Source organism: Brachyistius frenatus, unplaced genomic scaffold (genome assembly GCF_029030835.1).
Source record: "Brachyistius frenatus isolate BFR_SWC_R1_liver_20210118 unplaced genomic scaffold, ASM2903083v1 Contig_231, whole genome shotgun sequence".
Taxonomy (NCBI): Eukaryota; Metazoa; Chordata; class Actinopteri; family Embiotocidae; genus Brachyistius; species Brachyistius frenatus.
In genome coordinates this window covers 185,001-209,954 of record NW_027210830.1, presented here as the reverse complement: position 1 = coordinate 209,954, position 24,954 = coordinate 185,001, and the positions used below count along the sequence as shown (strand labels likewise).

Genomic DNA, 24,954 nt, shown 5'->3' with positions numbered 1-24,954 from the left:
TTTCTGTTTGAGTAAAGATAAAAGAAAACCAAATGTTAATTTATGACAAAAAAATGATTTGCTCCTTATTTCATGACCTTCCTCAGAGGATGAAGTCAAGGAAACGGTTTCGTTCTGAAGCAAATCAGTTTCACAACATCTTGTAATTTAAAAACCATTTAATTTTTACTGAATTTCTTTTGCATTTAAATGACATAATCTGAATGTTTTGTGCCCCTGAATTCAACTCATTAACACTTCAATGACTCATTTTCACTTTTATGTCTCAGTAACCATAAAAAAATATATATCTTCATAGTTTCACAGGATCTCATGGAGACTTAAATTTAAACCAGATTTAAACATTAAAAGCTATAAACAGCCTTCAGGACCAGCTGACTGTGCAGGTCTGTGATTTCCACCCGCCTTCAACCTTTAAGACATCGATCGTTTCCTCTGACGCTCAGAAAAGAAAGAAAACATTTGTTTTGTTAAAGTGTGAAACTGCTCCTTTAAAAGGTAAAAGGATCAGTTCGATTAAAGGTCCAAACTCAATGGACCGTGTCCTCCTTTCTTCTCCACCGCTGACTAACGAAGCCAATATCATCCAGCTTTGTTGCAGCTAAAGGAATCTATGTTTACTGCTTATCCATAATTATAGTTCCCTCTGGGACCGCAGTACTTGTTTCATTAATAGACTCTATTAATATTCAGAGGCATGCGAAGCAGCTAATACTTTCAGCGACCTGCTTCATTCCAGCTTTTAACGAAGATGCTAACATTTAAGGCGCTTCCACTCGTCTGGAGCGTGATTTCAAAGCTGTTTACCGAGCAGGACGGTAAAGGTAGCCGCGTACACAGAGGACCTCATTTGTGATAAGATAAGTGCATTTTAATCTAGATTTAGTCGGGTAACTCCGCGGGAACGGCGGAGGGATGCTCGGGAAACGAACGAGCCGACCTTCACCGAGCGGGAGGCTTTCAAAGTGACGCATTATTGTCGGGGAAAAGGACGATTTATAAAAGTAAAAGTTACAGAAGTAAAAAGTCCCATTAATGAAGTTTCTCACAGTTACATCATCAGTTTAGAGGATGAAACAGCTGGATTAGAAAACATCTGCTTCTCTGACATTAAAGTTAAAGAACCAGATGTTTTCTGTGTTCGTGGAGATAAATAGCTTCAGAAAACATCCAATCACAGAGCTTCAAATTCTGGTCCGGTCAGGAGGAAACTGAAAATCTCAACATGATTTACCGCTTTAACAGACCTCGAGATATTTTCAACTACTGGAGTTGCCTTTAACCAAGTGGCTGAAACAAGTACTGCAGCAGCAGCTACCTTTAAAAGAAGAAGAAGAAGAAAAACCTTGATTTCAACGCCGTCGCACTTAAATTGCCAGAAAAAGATTTTGTGTCCGAGTACGTCGTATTATTAAACGCAGGATGCCAAAGCTGAGATAACCGACATTAGAGGTCATCTTATCAGACTTGACAAAGTTTCTTCTTCTCTTATGAAAAACAAACTGAATCTGAATGTTTTAATATAGCGGAGTCGCCCTTCAACTGCATCTCGCCCGGAGCACACTGGAGACCCGAGATTCATTTATTAATTTCTATTACTGCTGATAATATCGATAGAATAATGGATTAGTGAGATCCATGTTATCAAAATGACAAATTCCATCATATTTGTTGTATCCGAGGCGACAGACTGTCTGTTTTATGTGAAGCTGTTATAAACTCCTTTTTTTTTTTACAAACTGACGAGAATAGAAGCTCCGTGTTCAGAGTCGATCCCAAATACTACACACACACTTACATAAAACATAAAACACCTTATTGTGCAAATGCAAGTGAGTTTTTTTTTTCTTCAGCAGGTTTGCACACACACACACACACACACACACACACACACACACACACACACACACACACACACACACACACACACACACACACACACACACACACACACACACACACACACACACACACACACACACACACACACAGGAAGTGTTTTCCTTGAAGGCAAAACAGACGTGGTCTGGTGAAAAACTCATTCTCTCTCCTCCTCCTCCTCCTCCTCTTCCTCCTCCATCCATTCAGGACCGAGCAGCAGCAGCAGCTCGCTGTGCTGAAATCCCTGAAGCTCAGGAGCAAACAGACCTCTAAACTTAGTGCTATTTATACACCGGCAGGCAATGAGGGCCGAGGCCTTTATCTGGGATCCTCACAAAGAGCCAAAGTTAATATAAATGCCGGAAAAAAGAAAAACAGTGGCGCTGACATAAGAGGCGTAATTCAAAAAAAAATTCATGAAAGCGAAAGGTTCTTGTGTTTCGCTCTTTGATCAGACGCTTAAAAAGAGAAATTCGAGCCAGAAACAGAACGACGCAAAACGGGAGAAGAACTCTGAACCTGCGACGACGAGGCTTTAATGTGCGCCGACACGGCAACCGTTTGTGTGACTGAGCTCACAGATTGAACGGCGGACCAAACAAAATGTCATTTTCTGTTTTCTGTGTCTGCCACCTGCACTCAGCTCACCGTCCTCTCGACCGCCATCCACACATCCAGCTCCCGACATCACTCACACCGTGCTGCAGGTTTTCAGACACCAACATCAATCACCTTTTTCTGTGCAACGATGCACCATTAGAGGCGTTATAATGAAAATATGTTGGAGAATTATAGCTTCTTAAAATGTCAGGCCACACAGAGGACTAAAAAGTGTTTCACCAGGCAGACTCAGCAGAGTCGGTGCCAATCTCTGATAAGTCACCTTTGTAAGGGGGTTTGTGAATGAAACGTAGCTGCACCAGAATAACCTCCTCACGTCTTTACGCCGCCGCATCCCAATCAAGCTGCAAAAAGGCCCGAAATCAAATCAGTTCATCGTTGAGTCCGAGTGAAGGTTTGTACCAAATTTGAAGAAATTCCCTCGAGGCGTTTCCGAGATATTATCTGGAGTGAGTGAGGTGGAAAGGATGCAACTACAACACAGCTGAAGCATTAGAATGATTTTCCAACAGTTTCAGGATCACAGTTCAACAGCAACTGGACCCAAATCACAGACTGGCTATAAAAGAGTTCGTAGCTTCAGGTCTGTAAAATGGTTCTGATCCAGAAGTGTCTTCAGCTGCAATACCAGCGAGTGCCACTAGAGGTCGGCTCCAAAAAGCCTCTGTTTTCTAACAGACTGCTGGTCCAGTAATTACAACACCAGAGAGCAATGACTTACAACCACATTAATCTTCTCAGAATTACGAGATCTAATCGTTCTCAATCGAAAATTAAATGAAAGATTGATAAATGGACTTAACGCGAAGAATTTTGGGGGAACAACTTGGAGGAAAGAAAGTCTTCTTTGAGAGACTTCGGTAGATGCGACTGTGCGGTTTGTTTAAAGCTTCCAGTCGACCGTGTTTCCGTCAGCGCGGCGAGTTGGAGGTCGTCGGACTTTCGACACCGTCACCGAACGCTCCGCTTCCCTCCGTCGGACCCGTCGCCTTTCACTCCGCCCGACACACTTCCTGTAAAACTCCTCACACCTGAATCTCATCTCGCTCCGCTTCCCTTCGGTTTTTTTCGGTCTCTCCGGTGAGAGTTTGTGTGTTTGTGTGAAACTCTGACAGAATATTAAACCCGGAGACTCTCCGCAGAGGAACGTATCAACGAGATGCCTCCCGCCTCACCCGGCCTCCAGCGGGGGGGGCAGATCGAGAGTCGGCGGTGTTTGCTCTGCGGAGAGACGCCATCGATCTGTGTCTATTTATTTCTGTGTGAAATTAAGATTCTGGGAGCCGACGCGAATGTGAGAAATAAATGAGGAGGAAAATGAAATTGTACGGAGGAGAAGTTACGGAGGGATTTCAGAGAAGATGGGGAAAATATAACTGGCTTTATTGGTTGAGGTGAATCTACTCATTCTGAAGTGTTTTCTTTGTGGAATTAATATTATTTTGCTTTTATTTACACAAAGTCAAATACATTTATCAAATCTGGGGCGAGAATTCAGATTTTAAACTGAACAGCTGAGATTTAGACTCCGACTTTGTTTGGTTTTTACGTCAGAAGCCAAAGATATATTTAAAATGCAGTGTTTCCCACATATTGTGTGCGGCAGAGGTGGAGGCTCCGCCCCCTCAGTGAGACACAGAGATCAGAGGACAGAAACACAGCAGCCAGCCAGCTGGAAACAAAACAGCTGCTCACAAATTAGGTAAAATAACATAAATACAATATTCATCAGCTGGACTGAAACAGCAGGGGGCGGAGCTATAAAGAGGGAGAGATCAAAGTTACACCTCAGACTTTTCAAAATAAAAGCCCTCCAGTTTCACACAGGGTCCAGTTATATACGAGGTTTAGACTTAGACGTGTGTGGGAACATCTGTGCAACTAAATACAGAAAAAAAAAAAACATGCACATGTGAATTGAAGCTGTTTTGATCCAAAATGTGTTGTTATTGTTCTCATAGAAGAAGCTGATTCAGCTGGTTTGAGTTCAGCTCTGTGAATAAATGTCACTAAATGAGGAGGTCTCAGACACTTTTTATTTTGTTAAAGCTGCTCTCAGAGGAAAAACAAAAGGTTGGAGAGCTTTGATTTAGACCGCCATGTGTTTCACAAAAAAAAAAAAAGAACATAAATGTTTAAATGTAAATTGTGTTAGCGGCTCTTCATGCTGCAGGATGACTCAAAAATTTATAATCAGGGAAAATCACTGATAAACGGCCTCTTTACATAACGTACAATACAAAGTGTATCAGCAGTTCACAGAATCATTTCCTCTCAGACAATAGAATTCAGAATACAAGTCGTTTCTATGCAGAGAAAAAGATCTTCATCACAATCAACGTGAAATCTGTTATTTCATGAAAAGCCATAATTCCCCCGTTTCCCCTCCCACCTCTCATTTCTCCCGCCTCCACCGTCGGAGCTTCGGGGAGTCCGTTAATGAGGATGAAGTCCCAGAAAACATCTCTCACGACTGTACGAGCGCCAGACGTCCCGATTACCACGACGGGATTAGCGCCACGTTTAGCGACGGCTGTTAACGTTGTATTGTAGCCGAGCCAGAGACTTTATTCAAAAACGCTGACAACAACATCCCTCCTCGTAGGCGTCGTAGAGGCGGTCGGCGGAGCGTCGAAGGTTCCCCGCAGACCGGATAACCAGAAACAGGAACTTGCTTGATGCAAATTGCAAATAATTTTAACCTAATAGTTCAGAAAGAAATTAATTTTTTACATTTGCGTCCAATTCTCCCGGATGTCATATCTCAGGAACGCCTCGAAGGATTTTCTTTAAATTTGTCGCACACGTTCACTTGGACTCAACGACAAACTGATTTTTAACTTTTAGCATCATGGTTCTCTAATTTCAATAAATATATTAAAAAAAGAGATTAGAACTAAACTATTTCTGTGATATGCAATGCAGCATGATTATTATCACAGGAAAGTGAATACATATTTATTCCTTCATCAGTTACTGCTTAAAAAGAAATAGCACTTTTGTAACTCCTGCAATTTTACGCTGAAAAACTCACTTAAAACTTACGAGAAAATCCACTGCAAAATCTAAAATTTCTGATCGCAACAATCACAAAAAAACTCAGCGAAATCCTGGAGGGACTGAAATGTGGGAAACGCTGCGTATTGTTTCTACAGGCTGGAGACTCCTGGTCTAAATGCTGTTTTTTCAGCTCACAGACGCGAGTGCATCTGGAATACGATGTTTTTGAGAGCTGAGTGACGGATGTCGAACTTCGGCTGCTGGTTGAGTTTATTTTTAAAACGCTGACTGCTTCATTCTACTTGTGGAAGAAAACCGATGACATAATCACAGCCAAGAACAAGTCCACGTCGCACATCAGGCCTTCAACCGGCCTTCAACCGGCCTCCGAAAAAAGAGATGTTTCCGTCAGATGGAGGAGGAGGAGAAGGAGGAGGAGGAGGAGGAAGAGGGGGGGGGTTCAGGAGGTGAACTTATCCTTCACTGTCAGTTTGATGAGGCCGACGGCATGCGACCGCTCGTTAGCAGAACAAACCTCCGTTGGCTGCTTTTCACTACGAAAAAAAACAAAAAACCCTGCTGGATGCGGCTGCGCTGTCGAGTGTCCTTGAACGCAGCAGCGCTCCATTTTTGCAGAGCGCATATTGTAGATAGCAGACGTCAGTGTGTGGGAGGAGCCGATGGGAATCAGCTCCCCCCCGATGTGGAGGAGCAGCCGACACGTTCGGTAGCTGCAGCGGATCGGAGAGCCGGACGGCTGTCGGCGGCGACTGTTTGTTTGTGAGATCAAGAGTCAGTCTGATTGTTTATTTGCATACGACTGTGTGTGAATGCAGATGTCTGTGTGTGTGTGTGTGTGTGTGTGTGTGTGTGTGTGTGTGTGTGTGTGTGTGTGTGTGTGTGTGTGTGTGTGTGTGTGTGTGTCTGTGTCTGTGTGTAGGTGTTCGAGCATGTAAAGTGCCGACATGAGTACTTTTCCTTTATGTTTTCTGAAGCTCGTCGGTGAATAACATTTATTACATAAAGCAGAATTCATCCTGGATTCTTCTTTCCGCATTCATCAACTGAGCGACTGTTGTTTTCCTGTATGTACATTAATGTACAGCGACCATCGCAGGCTTCACTGTAAACTGTCCAGAAAATACAAAAAATACTGAATTATTTTATACTTGCGGATTGAAAACAGTCGAGCGAGAATGCGTCGCTGCATGAAGCATATTTTAAAAATAAATGCCGTCTAATGCAGCTCTGCGTGGACAACATCCACTTTACAGTTAGTCTTTAAGATCTCGCTGTTCTCTTTGGCGCCACCTATGGTGACAGGCTGTTATTGCAGATAGGCACGGATAGCATTCGTTTGAAAATAAAAACAAATCATGACCAGTCCAACGTTAACTGAACACATTTACAATATGTAAACGTGTACGCTAATAAGACAGGACTTCAGCCATAGCCAAGCGGCGACCAACAGTGATGTCACTTCGTCCATCTGCATTTTCTCATAACTACGACATCAGGATCCTTTAAATCGGAGAAAACTCTTCTCATAATAACACGGTGAGGACTAAAGTAATTACAACTTCTTATGTTAATAAACTCAAATGGAACAAACCACAGAAATCAGACGGAAGTTACTATAAACTGGGATCAAACCAACGAGCAACAACTTTATAGACATTGCAGGACTGTGTGTGTGTGTGTGTGTGTGTGTGTGTGTGTGTGTGTGTGTGTGTGTGTGTGTGTGTGTACATCTCTGAATATATTGAGTTAGATTGACTGTCACCTCAAATCTCCTGTGCCAGCTGCTTTCTTTTACTTGTTCATCTATCACAGTTACTCCACCTGATCCCCCCCTCTGTGTCTCAAACACACACACACACACACACACACACACACACACACACACACACACACACACACACACACACACACACACACACACACACACACACACACACGCGCTGCCTTGTTATGTGAAGCTGATGCACCACAGTCCACATCACTGCGTGACTCACAAGTACTTCCATTATGGCCAAAAGAGGGAGGATGACCAACAGAGTGGACTCATGCTGTATGTTCTCAGCAGACTGAAATGTTCTTATTACAAAACTTTACAACATTACACAGAAGAACCTCCAACAATTCAACAATTCACACATAAGCTACTGTAGGAGGGGAAAAAAACCTCCAACAGAAGGAAGGAAAAACTCTCTTTTAACAGGAAGAAACAGGAAAAACACGAATATTCGAAGAAAAATCTAATAGTTCAGAGCGAATTTCAAATAGTAGTTTTGCTTGAAAAACACATCTCTGATTTCCAGTACATCTGACGTGACTTGAACGCAGCGCGAGTCAGAAGAAGCTGGATTGAACTCCAGAGCTGTGTTTATTTTTTGAGGTGAAGATCAGCATCGTAACCTTTCAGAGACGAGTGTCGCTCCGCAGCTATTCTGGACCGCACGTTTTCATCTTCCAGACGCAGCCCGGGAACAAACTGACTTCAGCGTGAGTCACGCCAAGAGGCTCAAGTGGTGGTTCGGTCCCAGTGAAGGGCCATCAGAGTGGCACCGGGGAGCCTGAGTGACCAGCGCTGACGTCCGCACCGGCCTTTTTATGCCCGCGCATCACCTCTCCCCCCGGCGCAAAAATAAACCCGTGCACCTTTATCAGCGGAAACAATTCCCTCCCTCTCATCCACCCACCCCCTCGCTGCCCCACACAGGACCCCCGCTGAGAGCTCCTCTTCCGCCCACTCCATAGCACAGCTCGAGCAACGCGGCAGGCATTTATAGCCCCAATCACGCTGGAGTGTCACTCATCTCTGCCGGTTGCGGCGCTGATCTTTCTCGCCTCTCTCCGGCTCTGGATGGAGCTGCCGGGCCCAGAATAGAAAGCAGCTACTTCTGCCTCCAATTCACCGCTGCGATCTGAACACAGTGAATGGAGCCGCCCGCGGAGGCTTTCTTTGTCCATCCAGCGTCCGTCAGTCTGTTAGTGAAGCTCCAGTTGCAGACTACCATCGTTTATCTGGGTCACTCTTTTTATTGTCTGCTGAGTGGTGTGATACTTTAACATTTTATCAGGGCAGTAATTGGACGGAGGACAGATTTTAACGGTGGGGTTCATCCATTAATGGGCTGGGCTCTTCTTTGTCTGAGCTAATGGACGGACGGGAACCAGAGTTTAATTTGTAGTTGGAGTTCCTCGTCATGGAGGACACGTGTTTCAGGAAAGACGTGACGTGAACACTGCGTCGCCTGCGCTCTGATAACGAGTTCTAGGAATGATTGATTACAGGTCAGCACATAATCAGCACCATTATGTTCTCCCATTAATTGCAGCGTTTGAAAGCGCACTGTAAAAGTGTGAGTGGCACTAAAGCAGGCATGTAGTAGTTGTACGAGGCTCTTCATCTCCCTCAGAGCCACCACACTATATTATCTTTTAAACGGTGACGTGAGCGTTGCAGTAAACCAGCATTTTATGCCTCTCAGACTGCTGCCAGAAGGAAAAAAGCTGCTGTGGGTGACAACTTTGGTCACTTTGTACAACCAAAAATCCAGAAAAATGACACCAGCAGGATGTAACCTTCTTCCTCAGCTCAGTGGTAGAAATTATGCATTTTCTTGCACAATTATGAGCCATGAAACTTTATCTTTGTACTGTTGTGGGCCACAGCTCACAGATTAAACAAATTAAACCTCATTAAATATATAGTTGCTTCACAGAGTGTTCAAACCCCTTTGCTTTCTGCACACCTGTGGATTTAATTTTGAATGCATACATGTCGGCCTTCACTCAGTAACCTGTAAGAGGAATGATGAAAGCAAACAGGAAGCACCTGACCACACTCTGAATGTCAGATTTTATGAATAATGCTGTTATGTCCAAAATATCGAATTTTCTCAAATGCAGCTACACTTGCCAAAGAAACATTTCGCCATGGGAACAATAACGTGTATCGTATCTTAACGTAAGGTAAAGTAACATAACATAAGGTAAGGTAATGTAAGGTGATGTAATGTAAGGTAACATAACATAAGGTAACATAACATAAAGTAACATAACATAAGGTAATGTAACATAAAATAACACAAGGTAAAGTAACACAACATAACGTAAGGTAATGTAAGGTGATGTAATGTAAGGTAACATAACATAAGGTAACATAACATAAGATAACGTAACATAAGATAACGTCTCATAAACTAACGTAACATAAGGTAACGTATCATAAGATAACGTAACACAAGGTAACATAAGGTAACGTAACATAAGGTAACGTAACATAAGATAACGTAACATAAGGTAACGTATCATAAGATAACGTAACACAAGGTAACATAAGGTAACGTAACATAAGATAACGTAACATAAGATAACGTCTCATAAACTAATGTAACATAAGATAACGTAACATAACATAAGATAACGTAACATAAGATAATGTCTCATAAACTAACGTAACATAAGATAACGTAACATAAGATAACGTAACATAAGATAATGTCTCATAAACTAACGTAACATAAGATAACGTAACATAAGATAACGTAACATAAGATAACGTAACATAAGATAACGTAACATAAGATAATGTCTCATAAACTAACGTAACATAAGGTAACATAAGGTAACATAAGATAACGTAAGGTAACACAATAAAGCACAAAGCAACGTAACGTGACGTAACGTATCAGATCGGATCGTACAAACTTGCTGACTGCTGTTAAACAACCAAAGGAGGGTAACGGTTCACGTTAGACAACGAGGCGTCCCACAAACAAAGGAAAACCACGTGAGACTGAATTTCGGTACTACGGAGCTACTTTTGAACGTAAAAAACAAACTGAGTTTCTTCAAGGTGACGCTGCCGCCATCACGTCCACCACCTCTACCCCCACCACGACCACCCCCACCTCCACCTGCACCTACACCACATCTCTGAGCGTGTCTGCTGGGATCTCGTTTTACCTTTTGGTGCTAAAAAAAAAAATCACTTCACAAAGATTGGTTCACATCAGTTTGTTTGAAGCACATGGAAGCGTTCAGGTCTCTGATGAGGAGAAACCTCCGATTTTTTACACAGGAAATGAAAGCTTTTATAGTTACTGCTGTAAACACACAGGACAGGACGTGTGGCTCGAAGCTGAGACGGCGTAAAACTCTGCTGCTTGAATCGTCTTCATTTATCCAGAGCTTTGATTTCACAGTGAAAGGAACGGAGATGTGTACATGAGGAAAAAGAGAAGTCATCTGTCCAAATATGGTCACTTCCTGCCCCAAACCGCTCCGAACTAGCAAAGATGGTGGGATAGTTTTGAAAGAGAGCATCCTTTGACTTCATGTTCATCTTGGGTGTTTTTTTGTGGATTCAGTACAACACAACTGACCTTATTGCCACTGAGTCCATTTACATTCAGAAGCGGTCCAGTGTTTTGTTGCTGAGTCCGACCCGTGAACGTCAGAACTGCAGCATCTCCTGCAGATTCTTTTACATTTCACTCCCTGCTCTCAGACGATAAAGCCGGCGGTTTAAGTGACTATGATTACTTCCTTTCAGAGAATGATCACCTGTCACAGCAGCTCTCTATCATCCCTCCACCAACACTCAATCCAAACAGAACCGACTGAGCTGTCACACAAAAGGAAAAAAACAAAAAACTTTTCATGTCCCATCAAAGAACTGTTGTGCCACCTTAATGGTGACAGATCTGGGAGAGCTGCGGGACGAGCGTCATCCATCACAGGCGTGGTAGTCGGGCAAGAGGCTCAGCCAAAGACCCAGTTTCCAGCAAGAAGGTGCACCAAAAATATCCCACAGAAAAAAACCCACAAATAACCCAAAAACACAGGATGGAGGAGGAGCTTGTTTTCCCTGAAATTTAGTCCAAAATGATGTCTATTAAAAACATGTTATTTAAAGATACACAAAGTTAAAGCTTTGGAGGTGCTTAATACAAATATCTGTATTTGTTTGTCATGCAAAGAAGGTAGTCTGTATGAAATATTAACTATCATCCGTCTTTATGTGAGCCTGAAGTTAAGAGTTTCAACTAATACTCATAGCTCATAACTTCTAATATTATTCCGACAGGATGAAATTAATCCATATCACTGACAAACGGACGTTTGAGTGCTGCTGGATACTCTGTCAGATGTTTAAAACTGTTTCATATTTCAAGAGTGAAAGAAAGGAGAAACTAATATGGGCAAAACATGGAGAAATAAAAAGGAGGTGCAAATGAATGAAGGTTTTAAAGAGATGAGACACAAAGCGATTCAAAAGAAGCTCACATCTTATTTATAGATACAGAAAAATAACCTGGGATACACTCTCCCCCTCTAAACTGCAAGAAAACAAAAAGATTTGTACCGTGAAGTGTGATTTAATTTTCTTTTTCCTAAAATGTATTTTATAAAATCAATATTGTAAAAAAATGTATTGAACATTTCTTAATGCTCTGTAAAAAAAAAACAATTTCCAGAAAACAGTCAGTTCCTGTGTCCCTTTCCACTCTGATCAAACGGTATCTATGGGAACAAAGAGTGTCGGCGCCGACCGTGCCAACAGTCCACTTAATGTACCAGAACCGTCCGCTGGGACTGCAGCGATTCTCTGGACGGTGGCGGCCACCAGGACCGAGTGCAGTACGAGGCCTCGGAGCGCCAGCAGCTCTTCAGCTGAGTCAGATAACATTGGAGGTCACACGGACGGAGAGTCACTCACTCACCGCCCGACCGTAGACTCGGAGATATTCACTTCTAAAATGTTCATTATTGCTGCAGATGATGTGAAGTATCAAAGCTCTGCATAGATCAGGTTGGAGGTTAAAGAGGTGGAAGTGGATAAAATGTAAAGGTTATGATAATTAAAAACGTACAAATACATGCAAAAGTTCTTACTGACTTTACATTTTGAGTTAGAGCCTCACAGATATAGACAGATATTTTTATCCAGAATTAAAATTAAAAGAGGAAAAGGCAAATTAAGTTAAATGTTAAACTGGAAAATAAAACTGAATTTTTTTTTTATATTGAAATGACAAACTGATATTGTGAAATAAAAAAAATAGTGAATCTTTATGAGACCAAAATCCAAATTGCAATGTGTGACTGAAAAGGAAAATAAAAACAATACAATAAAGAAACTGAAAACTGAGGCCGATGCGGAAGTGTCTTCAGCTGCAATACCAGCGAGTGCCACTAGAGGTCGGCTCCAAAAAGCCTCCGGCTCCATAGACTCCCATTCAACTTCTCTCATCAAATCCAAAGTGAATAAAATGTGTCCATCAGTTATCTCGGTGTTGTTAGCTAAAGTCACTCCTTCTTATTAGTTTTCTGGAGGTCCATCTGAAAATAATCCCTCATTCATTAGAAAAGAAGATTCAAGAACACCTGTTTTGGGGGGCGTGTCTGTTTGATTGACAGGCCTGTGGTGCAGTCAGGTTACAGCTATTGGTGGGCGGGACGTAGTATCGTCAGGTTTCCGATCAGATCGGTCAGATCCTCTACTGGCTCCTCCCCCAGCTCGTCCAAATATGGTCACTTCCTGCTCCAAACCGCTCCGAACTAGCAAAGATGGTGACGGACAGAATCTGAACTTGAGGATTCATAACGTTCACAAACCAACGATGACATCACTGCTTGGTCTCCACAGAAGAACTGCGGAAACATGAAGATGCTGAAAAACCCACCAAACTAATAAATAAAAACTATTGAAGGCTTTCTCCTTTAGCTTTAGTGCCTCAGTCCTCCTGCACGGTAAACATAATGATGCCAGCAGCAGTGAGTGTCCTTCTTTCGTCGTGGTGAAAAAGCCTCGCTGCAGCATTCTGCAGAGCCTGGAGCCGAGCCACCGCCTGATGGTTCAGGGGAGTAAATAAGGCTTCGCAGTAATCAAGATGAGAGGACGTGAAAGCAGGAAAGACTCGGAGAGAGTTCTGCAGTATGTTTCAATGGGAGACGCTTTATTTCTTCAGGAAGTTTATTCTCCGGTCCGACCACTAACTCCTGAAACAAGGTCATCTTCACGCTGCTTTCCTCACGCTGCAGCTAGAACAGAATTTGGGTGGAAAATCGATCGCTCGTAAGCGCCATCATCAATTCTACGTAAACACAAAGAATAAAAGTCTCTGCAAGTGTTGTGACTTCATTTTCCAGCTCCCCATTAAAAAGAATGTTGCATTTAAATTGAGTTTCATTGATTTGTTTTGGGAAGTCGGTGTCACATTTTCACTGGATGGACGTTTCAATTCAGAGCAAATCTGTTCAGTTTATTAGGCTGCATCTCATTCAATATCCGTTCACAAGGCATTACGAAAAATTGCAAGCTCCTGCAAAACATTGCGGCGTTTTAACAGCCAAAACCACAATTCACTATTTTAATATTGTGGTTTTAATCTCATACTTTGCTGTTCAATCTTTACAACTACCTGCTGTTAAAGGAGGAATTAAAAAAACTACATTACACGGAACCATTTTCATGATGTTCAACATGAGCAGCTACCTGGTGCACTACAACTTACACTGTTAGTTAAAGTGGTGTAAAATATCCTTCAAGATAAAACCGGTATCATTTTTCAGAATGTATATTGTGTTAAATGCATTTTTTCCGGCCCGTTGATGTCATACGGTTACGTCAGTATCACGTACGTGCGCGCTGTTGAGTTTAATAGATTTGGTCTATTAAATGGATTTTAATGTCATTTTGTCCGACCTGCATTCCTAACAACGGGCCGCCGGCCTCTTCAGCTGCTCTTCAGCTGGTCTCTGACGGCGTCTGTCTGCTGGAAAAACAAACACTTAAAGTGCAGCTTTAAGTGTTTTTTTCTTCAGTGGGGAAAAGTGTTGCCCACGACCGTCGTGACTGAACCGAGCAGCCGTGGAAACCTCGACGTCGGAGCTGAAGGACAGACGCTGCTTTTCTCTGCAGGATGTGATCTTGTGATCAGTGTGAAACTTCAAAAAAAGCATGAAACATATTTTATGTTGAATTTGGTGGACCTGACTGGAAACCATGACGATACTACGTCCCCGCCCCCCCGACAGCTGTCAAACAGACACGCCCCCAAAACCAGGTCTTCTTGAATCTTCTTTTCTAATGAATGAGGGATTATTTTCAGATGGACCTCCAGAAAACTAAGAAGAAGGAGTGACTTTAGCTAACAACACCGAGATAACTGATGGACACATTTTATTCACTTTGGATTTGATGAGAGAAGTTGAATGGGAGTCTATGGAGCCGGAGGCTTTTTGGAGCCGACCTCTAGTGGCACTCGCTGGTATTGCACTTGGTCTTCGTGACGGTGTCCTCTAGTGGCCATAAAACGTAAAACAGGCGCAAAAGAGGAAGTGGGATCTGTAGAGGGAGGGGGTCGGGGTGGGTGGACGGCCCGACAAAACGTTGGATTATGAAGAACCGCTATTTCCCGTTTTAAACAGAAACATCCATAACTCCATCTTTATTATTGTAACCATGACAATGAAGGTCTTTTATTTTAAGACAAACTTTAAGATAAATCTGAGCATGTAGAGGTGAAAAATATCTGTGATGATTGCTGTGAGAAAAGCTGCAGAGAAAGGTTTGGAGGCAATCGAGGAGGAGAAGAGGAGAAGGAGGAGCAGGGGGGCGTCACTGGTTCTGCTAAATTTACCTGAGAGGGCTGCAGGTGAAGGCCTCCCGTCTGCCTCCACAGAGCTCCACACCTGTTTGTCGGCGGTGGGAGGTTAAGGTCGACTAATTGAATTTTACGAGGAAGTCTCACCTCCGCCGTCACCGACCGTTCATCATCTGCGCGGCGTGCCGCTCGGTTGCCGCACGTCTCCATGGTAACCTCTTAGCGGCGTACACGAAGTTAAACATCCAGACGCGATCGTGCTCGTCGAACCTTCGCGACCCGTCGACTCGGTACTTTTCGATGGTGATGGAGCGCCTCAGCAGGGCTGATTTATGAGCGCTGCTCTGCCGGAGTGACACAATGCAGTCTCAGTGCTGAGACACACACTAAATATCCATCACCACTGCAGGGACGGCCATCTATACCCCCCCCCCCCCCTCAGCTCCCCCACCTCCCTTCCCCCCCCTCCCACACACACACACACAACACACACATCAGCAGACCGCCAGGAGGGAGGAGGACGAGGCAGAGGACGGGTTCTAAAACGTACAACACTCTCTAATTAGATGAGTTGTGTTTGACAGGAGAAAAAAAAGAGCTTTTAATAATGTAATTCTTTATTGATCGCTGAGGGGAAGCCGTCTCTGCTCTTAATCTCCCTGTACGTGGAGGTGAAAGGTCACGGAGCTCGAAGGACACTTCAGCAGGTCTGATATAGTGGAGTGAAGAAGAAGAAAGGATGATAAGGACAGGGAAGAAAGAGAGGTGGAGAAATATATCCAGCAAAATGACTGCAGGGCTGCAACAAAAACACATTTAGAAAGAATCTAATATGTTACAGCTATCGGTGGGCGGGACGTCGTATCGTCAGGTTTCCAATCAGATCGGTCAGATCCACCGCTGGCTCCTCCCCCAGCTCGTCCAAATATGGTCACTTCCTGCTCCAAACCGCTCCGAACTAGTAAAGATGGTGACGGACAGAATCTGAACTGGAGGATTCATAACGTTCACAAACCAACGATGACATCACTGTTAAGTTTACAATCTCCGGCCAACAAACGGAGAGAACCGCTCTGGATGGATTTGGAGTAATATGTGATGATATGATCGGTATTTTTCTTACTTCTCTATCAAAGGGTCTGTTTGAGTTGAACTCTGTATGTGACGACGTGACCGCTGCAGTCTGAGGATCAGTGGTTGGGTTGGGGGGAGGGGAGGACCAGGGGGGAGGGGGGGTAATCCATATCTCTGCTCTCTGGCAGGGAGAGAGCCAGTGATTAGAGCAACTTCATAAATCACATAACTTTGACAGCTGCAGACTTCCAGACACCTCAGATTCTTCTCCCGGGACTATTTTCTGGGACGATGAAACTCCAGCGGCGGATAGCAGCAGAGAGAGAAAGTCTAAAAACAGGGCGGCACGTTGCCCGGACGACCGCTGGGAACCGTCCTGCAGCAGGACCGCCTCGCCGTGACCCCCCGCTGCTGCTGCCGCCCGTTGGGCCTCGTTAGGCGACGAGGCGTCCCTCAGCGAGTCGCCGCGGCCGAACACGCGTGACGCTTAACGTGTCGGGAGAAGAGCCGAAAACAGAAGCAGAAGAAAAGGACGCCGACGGGAACCGGGAAGGAAGAACAGACCGAGTTTCAGCAGCTTTCGTGTTCGCACAAAACTATTTGGCAGTTTTGTGAGAACATGAAAGCTGCTGATGGTGTTGATGCAGATGGGCAGAAATCTCAGCGCTTTGTTTTTCCCAGATAAAAACATCTCGCCGACTAAAAATAGCACATTAAACACATCCAGAAGCTTTTGTTTGTGAGCCGGAAAAACATGGGAGACGACGAGAAGAGTGAACGTCTCTATTGGTTTAGACGGATCTTAAAAAGAATAAAAATAAAAACGGGAAACAACAAAACACTCAACATTGTGTTTCCTAATAAAACCCTGCGGGACGTACGTGGATTCATGAGAAGAGGAGGATCACGGAGATGAGATGAGACACGGTGATCAGCAGGTCAGCTGAAGACGCAGGACAGCAGGAATTACTGCTTCTTTTAGGGTTCCTACATTTTAAGCGAATATTTCACGGGTGAGCTTGAACGTCATAAATCGGCCCGACGGTGATGCGTTCAGAACCGAGGCGATCGTGTAATGCAATTATAGAACAAGAAGCTACCAACCAAATAAAATGTGTAATCAACATGTGTTCATGTTGTTGGAGGCGATTCGCTCTCGAAATATAAAACTTTTTTTTTTGGTTTGTGCCGTCACCGTTTCCATGGCAACACAGGGTATGACTTAATAACTGGAAAACAATAAGTCGCGTCAGTAGGCTCTTATGTAACGTACGCGATGTTTACTACTTAGGGAAGTAGTCCCGCCGCCTTAGCAACGACCCTAGCAACAGAGAGGATTTCTAGTCACAAACTGAATAAATACAGAACATAGAAACACTAAACTGCTCAGCTAGCTCAGTCTGGTTGGAACAAAGATATCTGATGAAAAAAAAAAACACTTCCTGACGATACTACGTCCCGCCCACCGATAGCTGTAACCTGACTGCACCACAGGCCTGTCAATCAAACAGACACGCCCCCAAAACCAGGTCTTCTTGAATCTTCTTTTCTAATGAATGAGGGATTATTTTCAGATGGACCTCCAGAAAACTAATAAGAAGGAGTGACTTTAGCTAACAACACCGAGATAACTGATGGACACATTTTATTCACTTTGGATTTGATGAGAGAAGTTGAATGGGAGTCTATGGAGCCGGAGGCTTTTTGGAGCCGACCTCTAGTGGCACTCGCTGGTATTGCAGCTGAAGACACTTCTGGATCGGAACCATTTTACAGACCTGAAGCTACGAACTCTTTTATATCCAGACTATGGTTAAAACCCAGTCAAGCTAGCCGCCGCTTGGATTTTAAGTGCGTGACTATCCGTGGTGTTTTGGTACGAGCGACAAAAAAAAAAGGACCAAGAAAGACCCGATTTCACCGAATGGGTCATTTAATAGACTTATAACAAGAAAATGATTTTGCATATTATATGAAATTCAATTCCAATTATTTAGTTGCCATGCCAACTACTCGTTGTAACAATGAATATATTTCCTCCTTTCATTCAGTTTCAGCCTCTAAATGCAGCGCTGCCCTGAATAAAGGTCATCAGCTGGTACATTTCGTGGTGGTTGCCCCCGGAGACGAGCCTCCAACATATAAAGGCTCTGGCCTCCCTCTCGTTTCGTTCGGTGTCTCTCACCGCGTCTCGGCTAATTCTGTCTCCTTGTAACATGACTAAACGACGTGGCGAAGCGAGCTGCGGAGGTTTTAAATGGACGAGCTGAAAGAGTCTGAAATCACTGGAGGAGAAATGATGGAAAAAGGAGCTTCTGTGATTCAGCAGCAAACAAAAGACTCCGGCGCGACGTACTGTACGAGGAGGGACGAGTTACTCACGGCCACCGCCGCGGAAAATACACCCGACATCAAACGGCAGCAAAATGACAGTCTGATCTGGCAGAGACGCAGTTTTGTGGACCGGCTGACTATCTGAGGAACATCGCATCACATTCATAAATGAAACAATAACACATAAAGATGAGAATGAGATTCTTTTGTTTTTGGTCATGTTTTTGTGGCTGAAATCATTTTAATTGCTTCTCTGGTTTCCTTTATATACAGTTAGTCATTTTAATGATACCGCCTTTAATTGGTCCTTTTTTGTTTTGTTTTTTAAAGTAAATATATGTGTAGGAAAATCTGCAAGTTTAAAATGTTTAAAGCTTTTCACCCGGATGTCGTCTTGTGTTTCTGAAATGAGACATTAAAAGCAGAATAAAATCAAAATTGGCTTATTTTAACATGCAAATCAAATCACAAAAATGTTATTGTCTGAACAGAAAATGTTTTCCAAAGGCAGAGAAACATTTTCTCAGATCTCTCAAACTGTGGAAATGTTCTCCAGTGTTCACACAGCCGAGGTCACACCTGTCTGCCTTCTAAAAGATTACTTTTTTTGGGGGGTTTTTTGGTTTGGGGTTTTGAACGTGACATGAAAGCAACCCTCCTCCTCCTCACCCTCCTCTTCCTCCCTCTTTCTCCTGCAAGGTGCTGAAGGGCTGCAAGACGCTGAGCATGTCGGTGTGCTCGATGGGACGCGTCCCCGGCGGCTACATCACCAACCACGTGTACAGCTGGGTGGACCCTCAGGGCCGCAGCGTGTCGCCGCCGCCGGACAGCCACGAGGCCGACCCGCGGCCCGCCGCCGAGGAGAGGACGGTGAGACCGGGCCGGTATACGCTGGGATTTCAGAGCCAGAAATGTTCTCTGAAGATGCTGTTGCTTTTTTTTAATTTATTTTTTTAATTGCCGTCTGTGAAATTCAGAATGATTTTATCATCCAGGATGATTATTTATTTTTATAATTGTACCTCCCACTCAGGTCTGACTAGTGACCTGTCACTATTATTACATCATCGCAGCCATTCGAGCATGAGAATTATTTCTATGAATCCGTGTAAAAAGAAACTGCTCAATATTTCAGTCACTGTTTTAATATCGTTTTCCACAATTTGAGGAATCAACTTTTAAATGACATCATTATTTCACTGCAGTTAAACGGCATGTGAATGTATAATCAGCACGTACGACTATTAATATCGGGGATATTTAACTTCTAATATTCAATGAGCATCTGTTGACAGCAACATCAAAAATGTAGCTGTAAGTGTATTATGAAACTATGAATAGCTTTTTAATAATATTAATAAGAATAAGAATAAGAATAAGAATAGGCATAAAAAGCACATAAAGACAATAAAAGTGTTGGTATTTGCGTGACTCGTCAACAAAGATGTGTTGTGACAGCGGTCGGTGGAGGATTACAGGACGACAGTCATCCTGACCTTTGCTGCTCTGACATTTTTTGGACTCATTCGGCAACAAAGTTCAACCACCTTCGGGCCGGCGGGCCCTGAACGCCCCCCGAGAGGCTGACTCATCTTAAGGAGCTCGTCTGGTGCTGAAAACATCCTCTGCTGCTGCTTCTGTTTTGGCTCACCCAAAAAAAATAAAATATCCTGCAGAACATTTCACCTCTTTAAGTAGCCACCAATTAAAAACTGTAATATTTCTGGTGATGCCAAAAGTACCAGGATGTTCTACTACATCCTGGTCGTATTCTGCAGTCTGCAGGTCAGCGTGCTGCTCTGCCCTGTTGACCCACAATCCTTTGCAGTGGAAAATACGTCACATCGACTGAGCCGCCGTGACAGTTGGTGGCGCTGAAGCTCCGCCCACAAAAAGAAGAAGAAGAAGAAGAAGAAGAATCTTTTCTCCGTTTACTTCAAATGTAGCCCTACAGGTCGCGACGGATATGAACCAAGAGGGTCAAAGTTCAAGATGCACTTTTATGATGAAGTATTAGATCCCAGTTGTACACACACTACATGCAGTAGTACTGGAAGTAAAAAATAAAAAAGATGAGATTGATTAGGTTTACTCTGGTCTCCATGGTAATTACACCAACAATCAGACACCATCTGGAGTCTCCGTTCCTCTCGAGGATCGATGGTTTGAATTCGCCTCGTCGCCGGTCAGTTTTTCTGGAGAAAACAAAAAAAAAGGAGGAAATCGATGTCGTCATCGGCTCGGCAGGAAGCATCCAAACATCCTTCAGCTGCCAACTCCAGGAAGTAAAACTGCTGCATCGGCGAGCTCCATGTTGCCAGCGGTGGTGCTTCTCCATACGGCCCTGCAGATCTGACTGGGGGTCAGTTGGGTGATGATTTATGTCTATTTATGGCAGAAGAACTGCTTATATTTGCTTATATTGAGACGAGCTGCAGGAGAGCGGAGCGACGTGGGGAAGCGGAGGGATAATTTATCGGCTCCTTATTTCGGCGAACGTATAAATCTTTGTCAGCGAAGGCGCCAAATATACACCAGCTGATCTACAATACGCCGGCTGTCTGTCGCATGAATCACGCCGGTCGGAGCTGAGATTACGCAATAAAAAGCCAGCGAGCCGTCTGAAGGGAAACTTTCTGCGTGACTCCACACAGCTCTTCCACATTTTATTCATGTGTAAATAAAAAAGATGCACTGAACTTTTTCAGCTGAAATAAATTGCATCGATTTTCGGCCTCGTTTTGAAACGTTTTGAAAAATGGTTTTGAAATTGAACGGCGACCGCGGAGTATCTTTACTTCCATCTGCGACGATCCATATTCCATCACAATCATCGCTGCGGATCCTCAGAGCGTTTCGGAGCTCGTTGTTTTGCTTTTCCGGCTCTTCAATACGTTTCCAGCTGCAGGAAAGCTGAAGAACAGGAAGCCGTCGTCCGCCGAGCAGCAGAGGAACTTCTCCAGCTGTTCGGCTCCAGATGGACGTCGTTGCATCGGATATCTGCAGCTTGCATCACAAAATACCAACAAAAGCCTGCGTTGAACAGCGCTCACACTCCGCTGCATGTCGCCTCCTGTTTTCTACACCAGTAGACGGTCGATAGTCTTCAACTCTGAGCAGGAGAAACTTGAGCTGGTGTGTTTTTGCTGGAGAGCACTTCAGCATGCGGACGGGAGGAAGCGACTGAACCTTCACAGCAGCCCACAAATATCCTGATCACAGATTCCTGAGCGGTTTTTTTGTCCTTCCAGACACGAAGGGAACGAATTTCAGTTTTCAGGTCCCAGTTGAGTAAAAAAATAAAATAAAATCAATTAAAAAAAAAAAAAACTAAAATCGATTTAAATAATGAATCAATTGCAATGATTACATGTTTTTCATAGATAGTGAACAAATATACGCACTAAAAACGAACATATGGTGAAAATGATGAAATGACCCGGCGTGTCCTCCCTGCAGGTGAACCTGAACATGGACGACGGGCGTTCTCTGGGTCTGATGATCCGCGGCGGCGCCGAGTACGGCCTGGGCATCTACATCACCGGGGTGGATCCTGGATCGGCTGCAGACGCCGGCGCACTCAAGGTACCGCCACTCAGCATCGCTGGGACGCAGCGTAAAACACGTCCGTCCGATGAGATCTCTGGGGATGGTTGCCGCGGTAACGAGAGTTAGACGACGACAATCGAGTCGTGCCGTCTCCCGCGACTAAACTACGTGTCGCCGGTACTTTTGGTACGCCACCGACATCTCACAGCGTTTCCTAAGAACTTCCGAGACTTGATTTAATTTAGATAAAACAAAGTGTTGTTGAGTTCTCGAGAAGAAGAAGAAATACGTGGGTTTTTTTTCAGTCTGTCGGCTTCAATCCACATTAAATATTCAAATAAACAAACAGTGACTGAAGGAACAGAAGGAAACAGGCTGGAGGAGTTAAACTACGAGACACGATGCAGCGCCAGTAAATATGTGTGTACAGTATATATATATACACACAAACGGTAACGAGCAGCAAAGTAAATACTAAATAAAAGAAGACGGTCGCAGTGATGAGTCAGCAAATAAAAGCCCGTTTCTGACTTGATTTCCACTAAAGTGGAGATGAAAGATTTTTAGACGGCCCTTTAAGTCTTCGTCACACTTATGTTGACGAGACGACCACCTGTCACCGCTAGACATCTGCTACCTGGTTGTGATTAAAACCTGTTATCCTCCACCCCCCCCACCCACCTGCTCCCTATTAGGGACCGCTAACATCTGCTACCTGCCTTCGCCAACGTCGCTCACTCAGCCTTCACCGCCCTCGACAGGCCGCCCAACAAATGCTTTATTATCCGTGCTGATCGTCGGCCGTGTGCTTTCAGGTCGAGCTTTCTGCCTCGCCGGGCCGGCCGGCCACTCTCGTTCCCCCGTGCGCTAGTTTTTTTATTTATTTTTTAAACCCTGCCTGCGGGCGAGAGGCGAAGCAAGCCGGCGTTTTCCTACCTGTAAACAACACGGGCTCTTTTTTCATGCGGCGATCACACCGTGTCCTACTTGGAAGATAAAAATAAAACATCAAATCTGTGGCTGGATTCCATATTAGTTCAAACTAATTGGGACAACCTGAGGGGAAAAAAGAAAAAAAAATAGCCTTATTACACGGAGAGAAAGTGACTTTTCTCAGTTTCTCAGAGATGAAGAGGTGTTTTTTTGTTTTGTTCGTAGAGGATCGGCTGGTCATCCTGCAGAGAGTTTGACATGCTATGAAAGAAAACATGAAAGCAGGAGCTGCATTTAAAAATAAATGTAGTGGATGGTTTTTTTCTCTCTCCACCTCCATTCACTGAGTCTGCAGTCATTCATTGCTGCTGCTGTCCATCTTTAGAAGTGTGTGTGTGTGTGTGTGTGTGTGTGTGTGTGTGTGTGTGTGTGTGTGTGTGTGTGTGTGTGTGTGTGTGTGTGTGTGTGTGTGTGTGTGTGTGTGTGTGTGTGTGTGTAGCACATTGAGTGATCCTGCCATTAGACTGGAAGCAGCAGCAGATGCACAAAGAGGCCGTATATCCTCTTTCCTGGAAAACCATCTCTCTTCACTTGTTTACATCTCTGCCTCCCGGTGGCGGCACTAAAACAAGATGGAGGATCGTCTCGGCGCCACGGCGAGTCACACAGAAAAAAAATTAAGCATTTTTTTTGTTTTTCAGTCATACATACAGAGCTAGAGTATGTAACCTGAATGCACCACAGGCCTGTCAATCAAACAGACACGCCCCCAAAAACAGGTCTTCTTGAATCTTCTTTTCTAATGAATGAGGGATTATTTTCAGATGGACCTCCAGAAAACTAAGAAGAAGGAGTGACTTTAGCTAACAACATCGAGAGAACTGATGGACACATTTTATTCACTTTGGATTTGATGAGAGAAGTTGAATGGGAGTCTATGGAGCCGGAGGCTTTTTGGAGCTGACCTCTAGTGGCACTCGCTGGTATTGCAGCAGTGGACACTTCTGGATCGAAACCATTTTACAGACCTGAAGCTACGAACTCTTTAATCAATATTTAGGGAACGTTGTTAAATTACAACCTCTCGCGATAGATGTCATGCGAGTCGTTTAGGGAGCATCTGTAAATTGAAAAACAAAAGACCAACCACAGTTACACTCTCCCCCTCTAAACTCAATGAAAAATGTAATTTTATATTTGTTAAAAAGATTTCTATAACTTTGTTATCCAAGAAAGTTGTATTGAAATTAAGATATCGAGTATAAAAACTTTGGACCAAAGCATACAGTCTGATCATATTTAGTTTAATATCAAAATCGTGGCCAAAAGATGAGAAAGTTGACACCCAGTAGAACTTGAAAGAGTTTAGGACATATTTCTGGATAAAAAAGACTTTATTTGTTTTTTTAAACGGATAGTTGTGCTGCTCTGAAGCTGGAAGCAGCAGCGTGTCGACGCGCACAGCTTGAAAACTGCGTTGTTAAATATTCCTGAACTCAGCAATGCTGCAGAGAACGAGTAGATCCATCATCGCCGGGCCGCTCTGCGAAGCGGGCTGAAAGTCAGAGCACTCATTTATATTTGTGCAACGCGGCGACAGCTGGTGTTGCCCGTTCATTACTTTAAGAGAGTGAAACGCTCGGCCGCAGCCATTAGAAAGTGATATAAATCTGCTCCGAATCCATTCAATTAGAGGCTGTTTGCAAAACCTCGGAGACGCCAAACGGGAAACATAAAAGACGGATCAGATCTAATTCGGTGTCATGATTGAATGCGTCTTCGCCGGCTGAATATTATATTTCAGTTTGGTTTGAATTCCTTTCTTTAAGGATGACCTAACTTTTTTTTTTGTTGTTGTTGTTTTTTTTTTGCTACGTCTTGATCTTTAATTAGCACGTGTCTTGCGTGTGTGTGTGTGTGTGTGTGTGTGTGTGTGTGTGTG

General features: G+C 43.8%; 1 protein-coding gene across 1 annotated transcript in view; it reads left to right on the top strand.

Moving 5' to 3' along the window:
• Positions 1-24,954, top strand: part of whrnb (whirlin b) — a 55,922-nt gene that overhangs the window by 5,164 nt on the left and 25,804 nt on the right. Inside the window, exons 2-3 of the mRNA XM_069720056.1 lie at positions 19,230-19,400; positions 21,990-22,115. Coding sequence (XP_069576157.1) covers positions 19,230-19,400; positions 21,990-22,115 — 297 coding nt within the window. The remainder of the gene's footprint in view (positions 1-19,229; positions 19,401-21,989; positions 22,116-24,954) is intronic.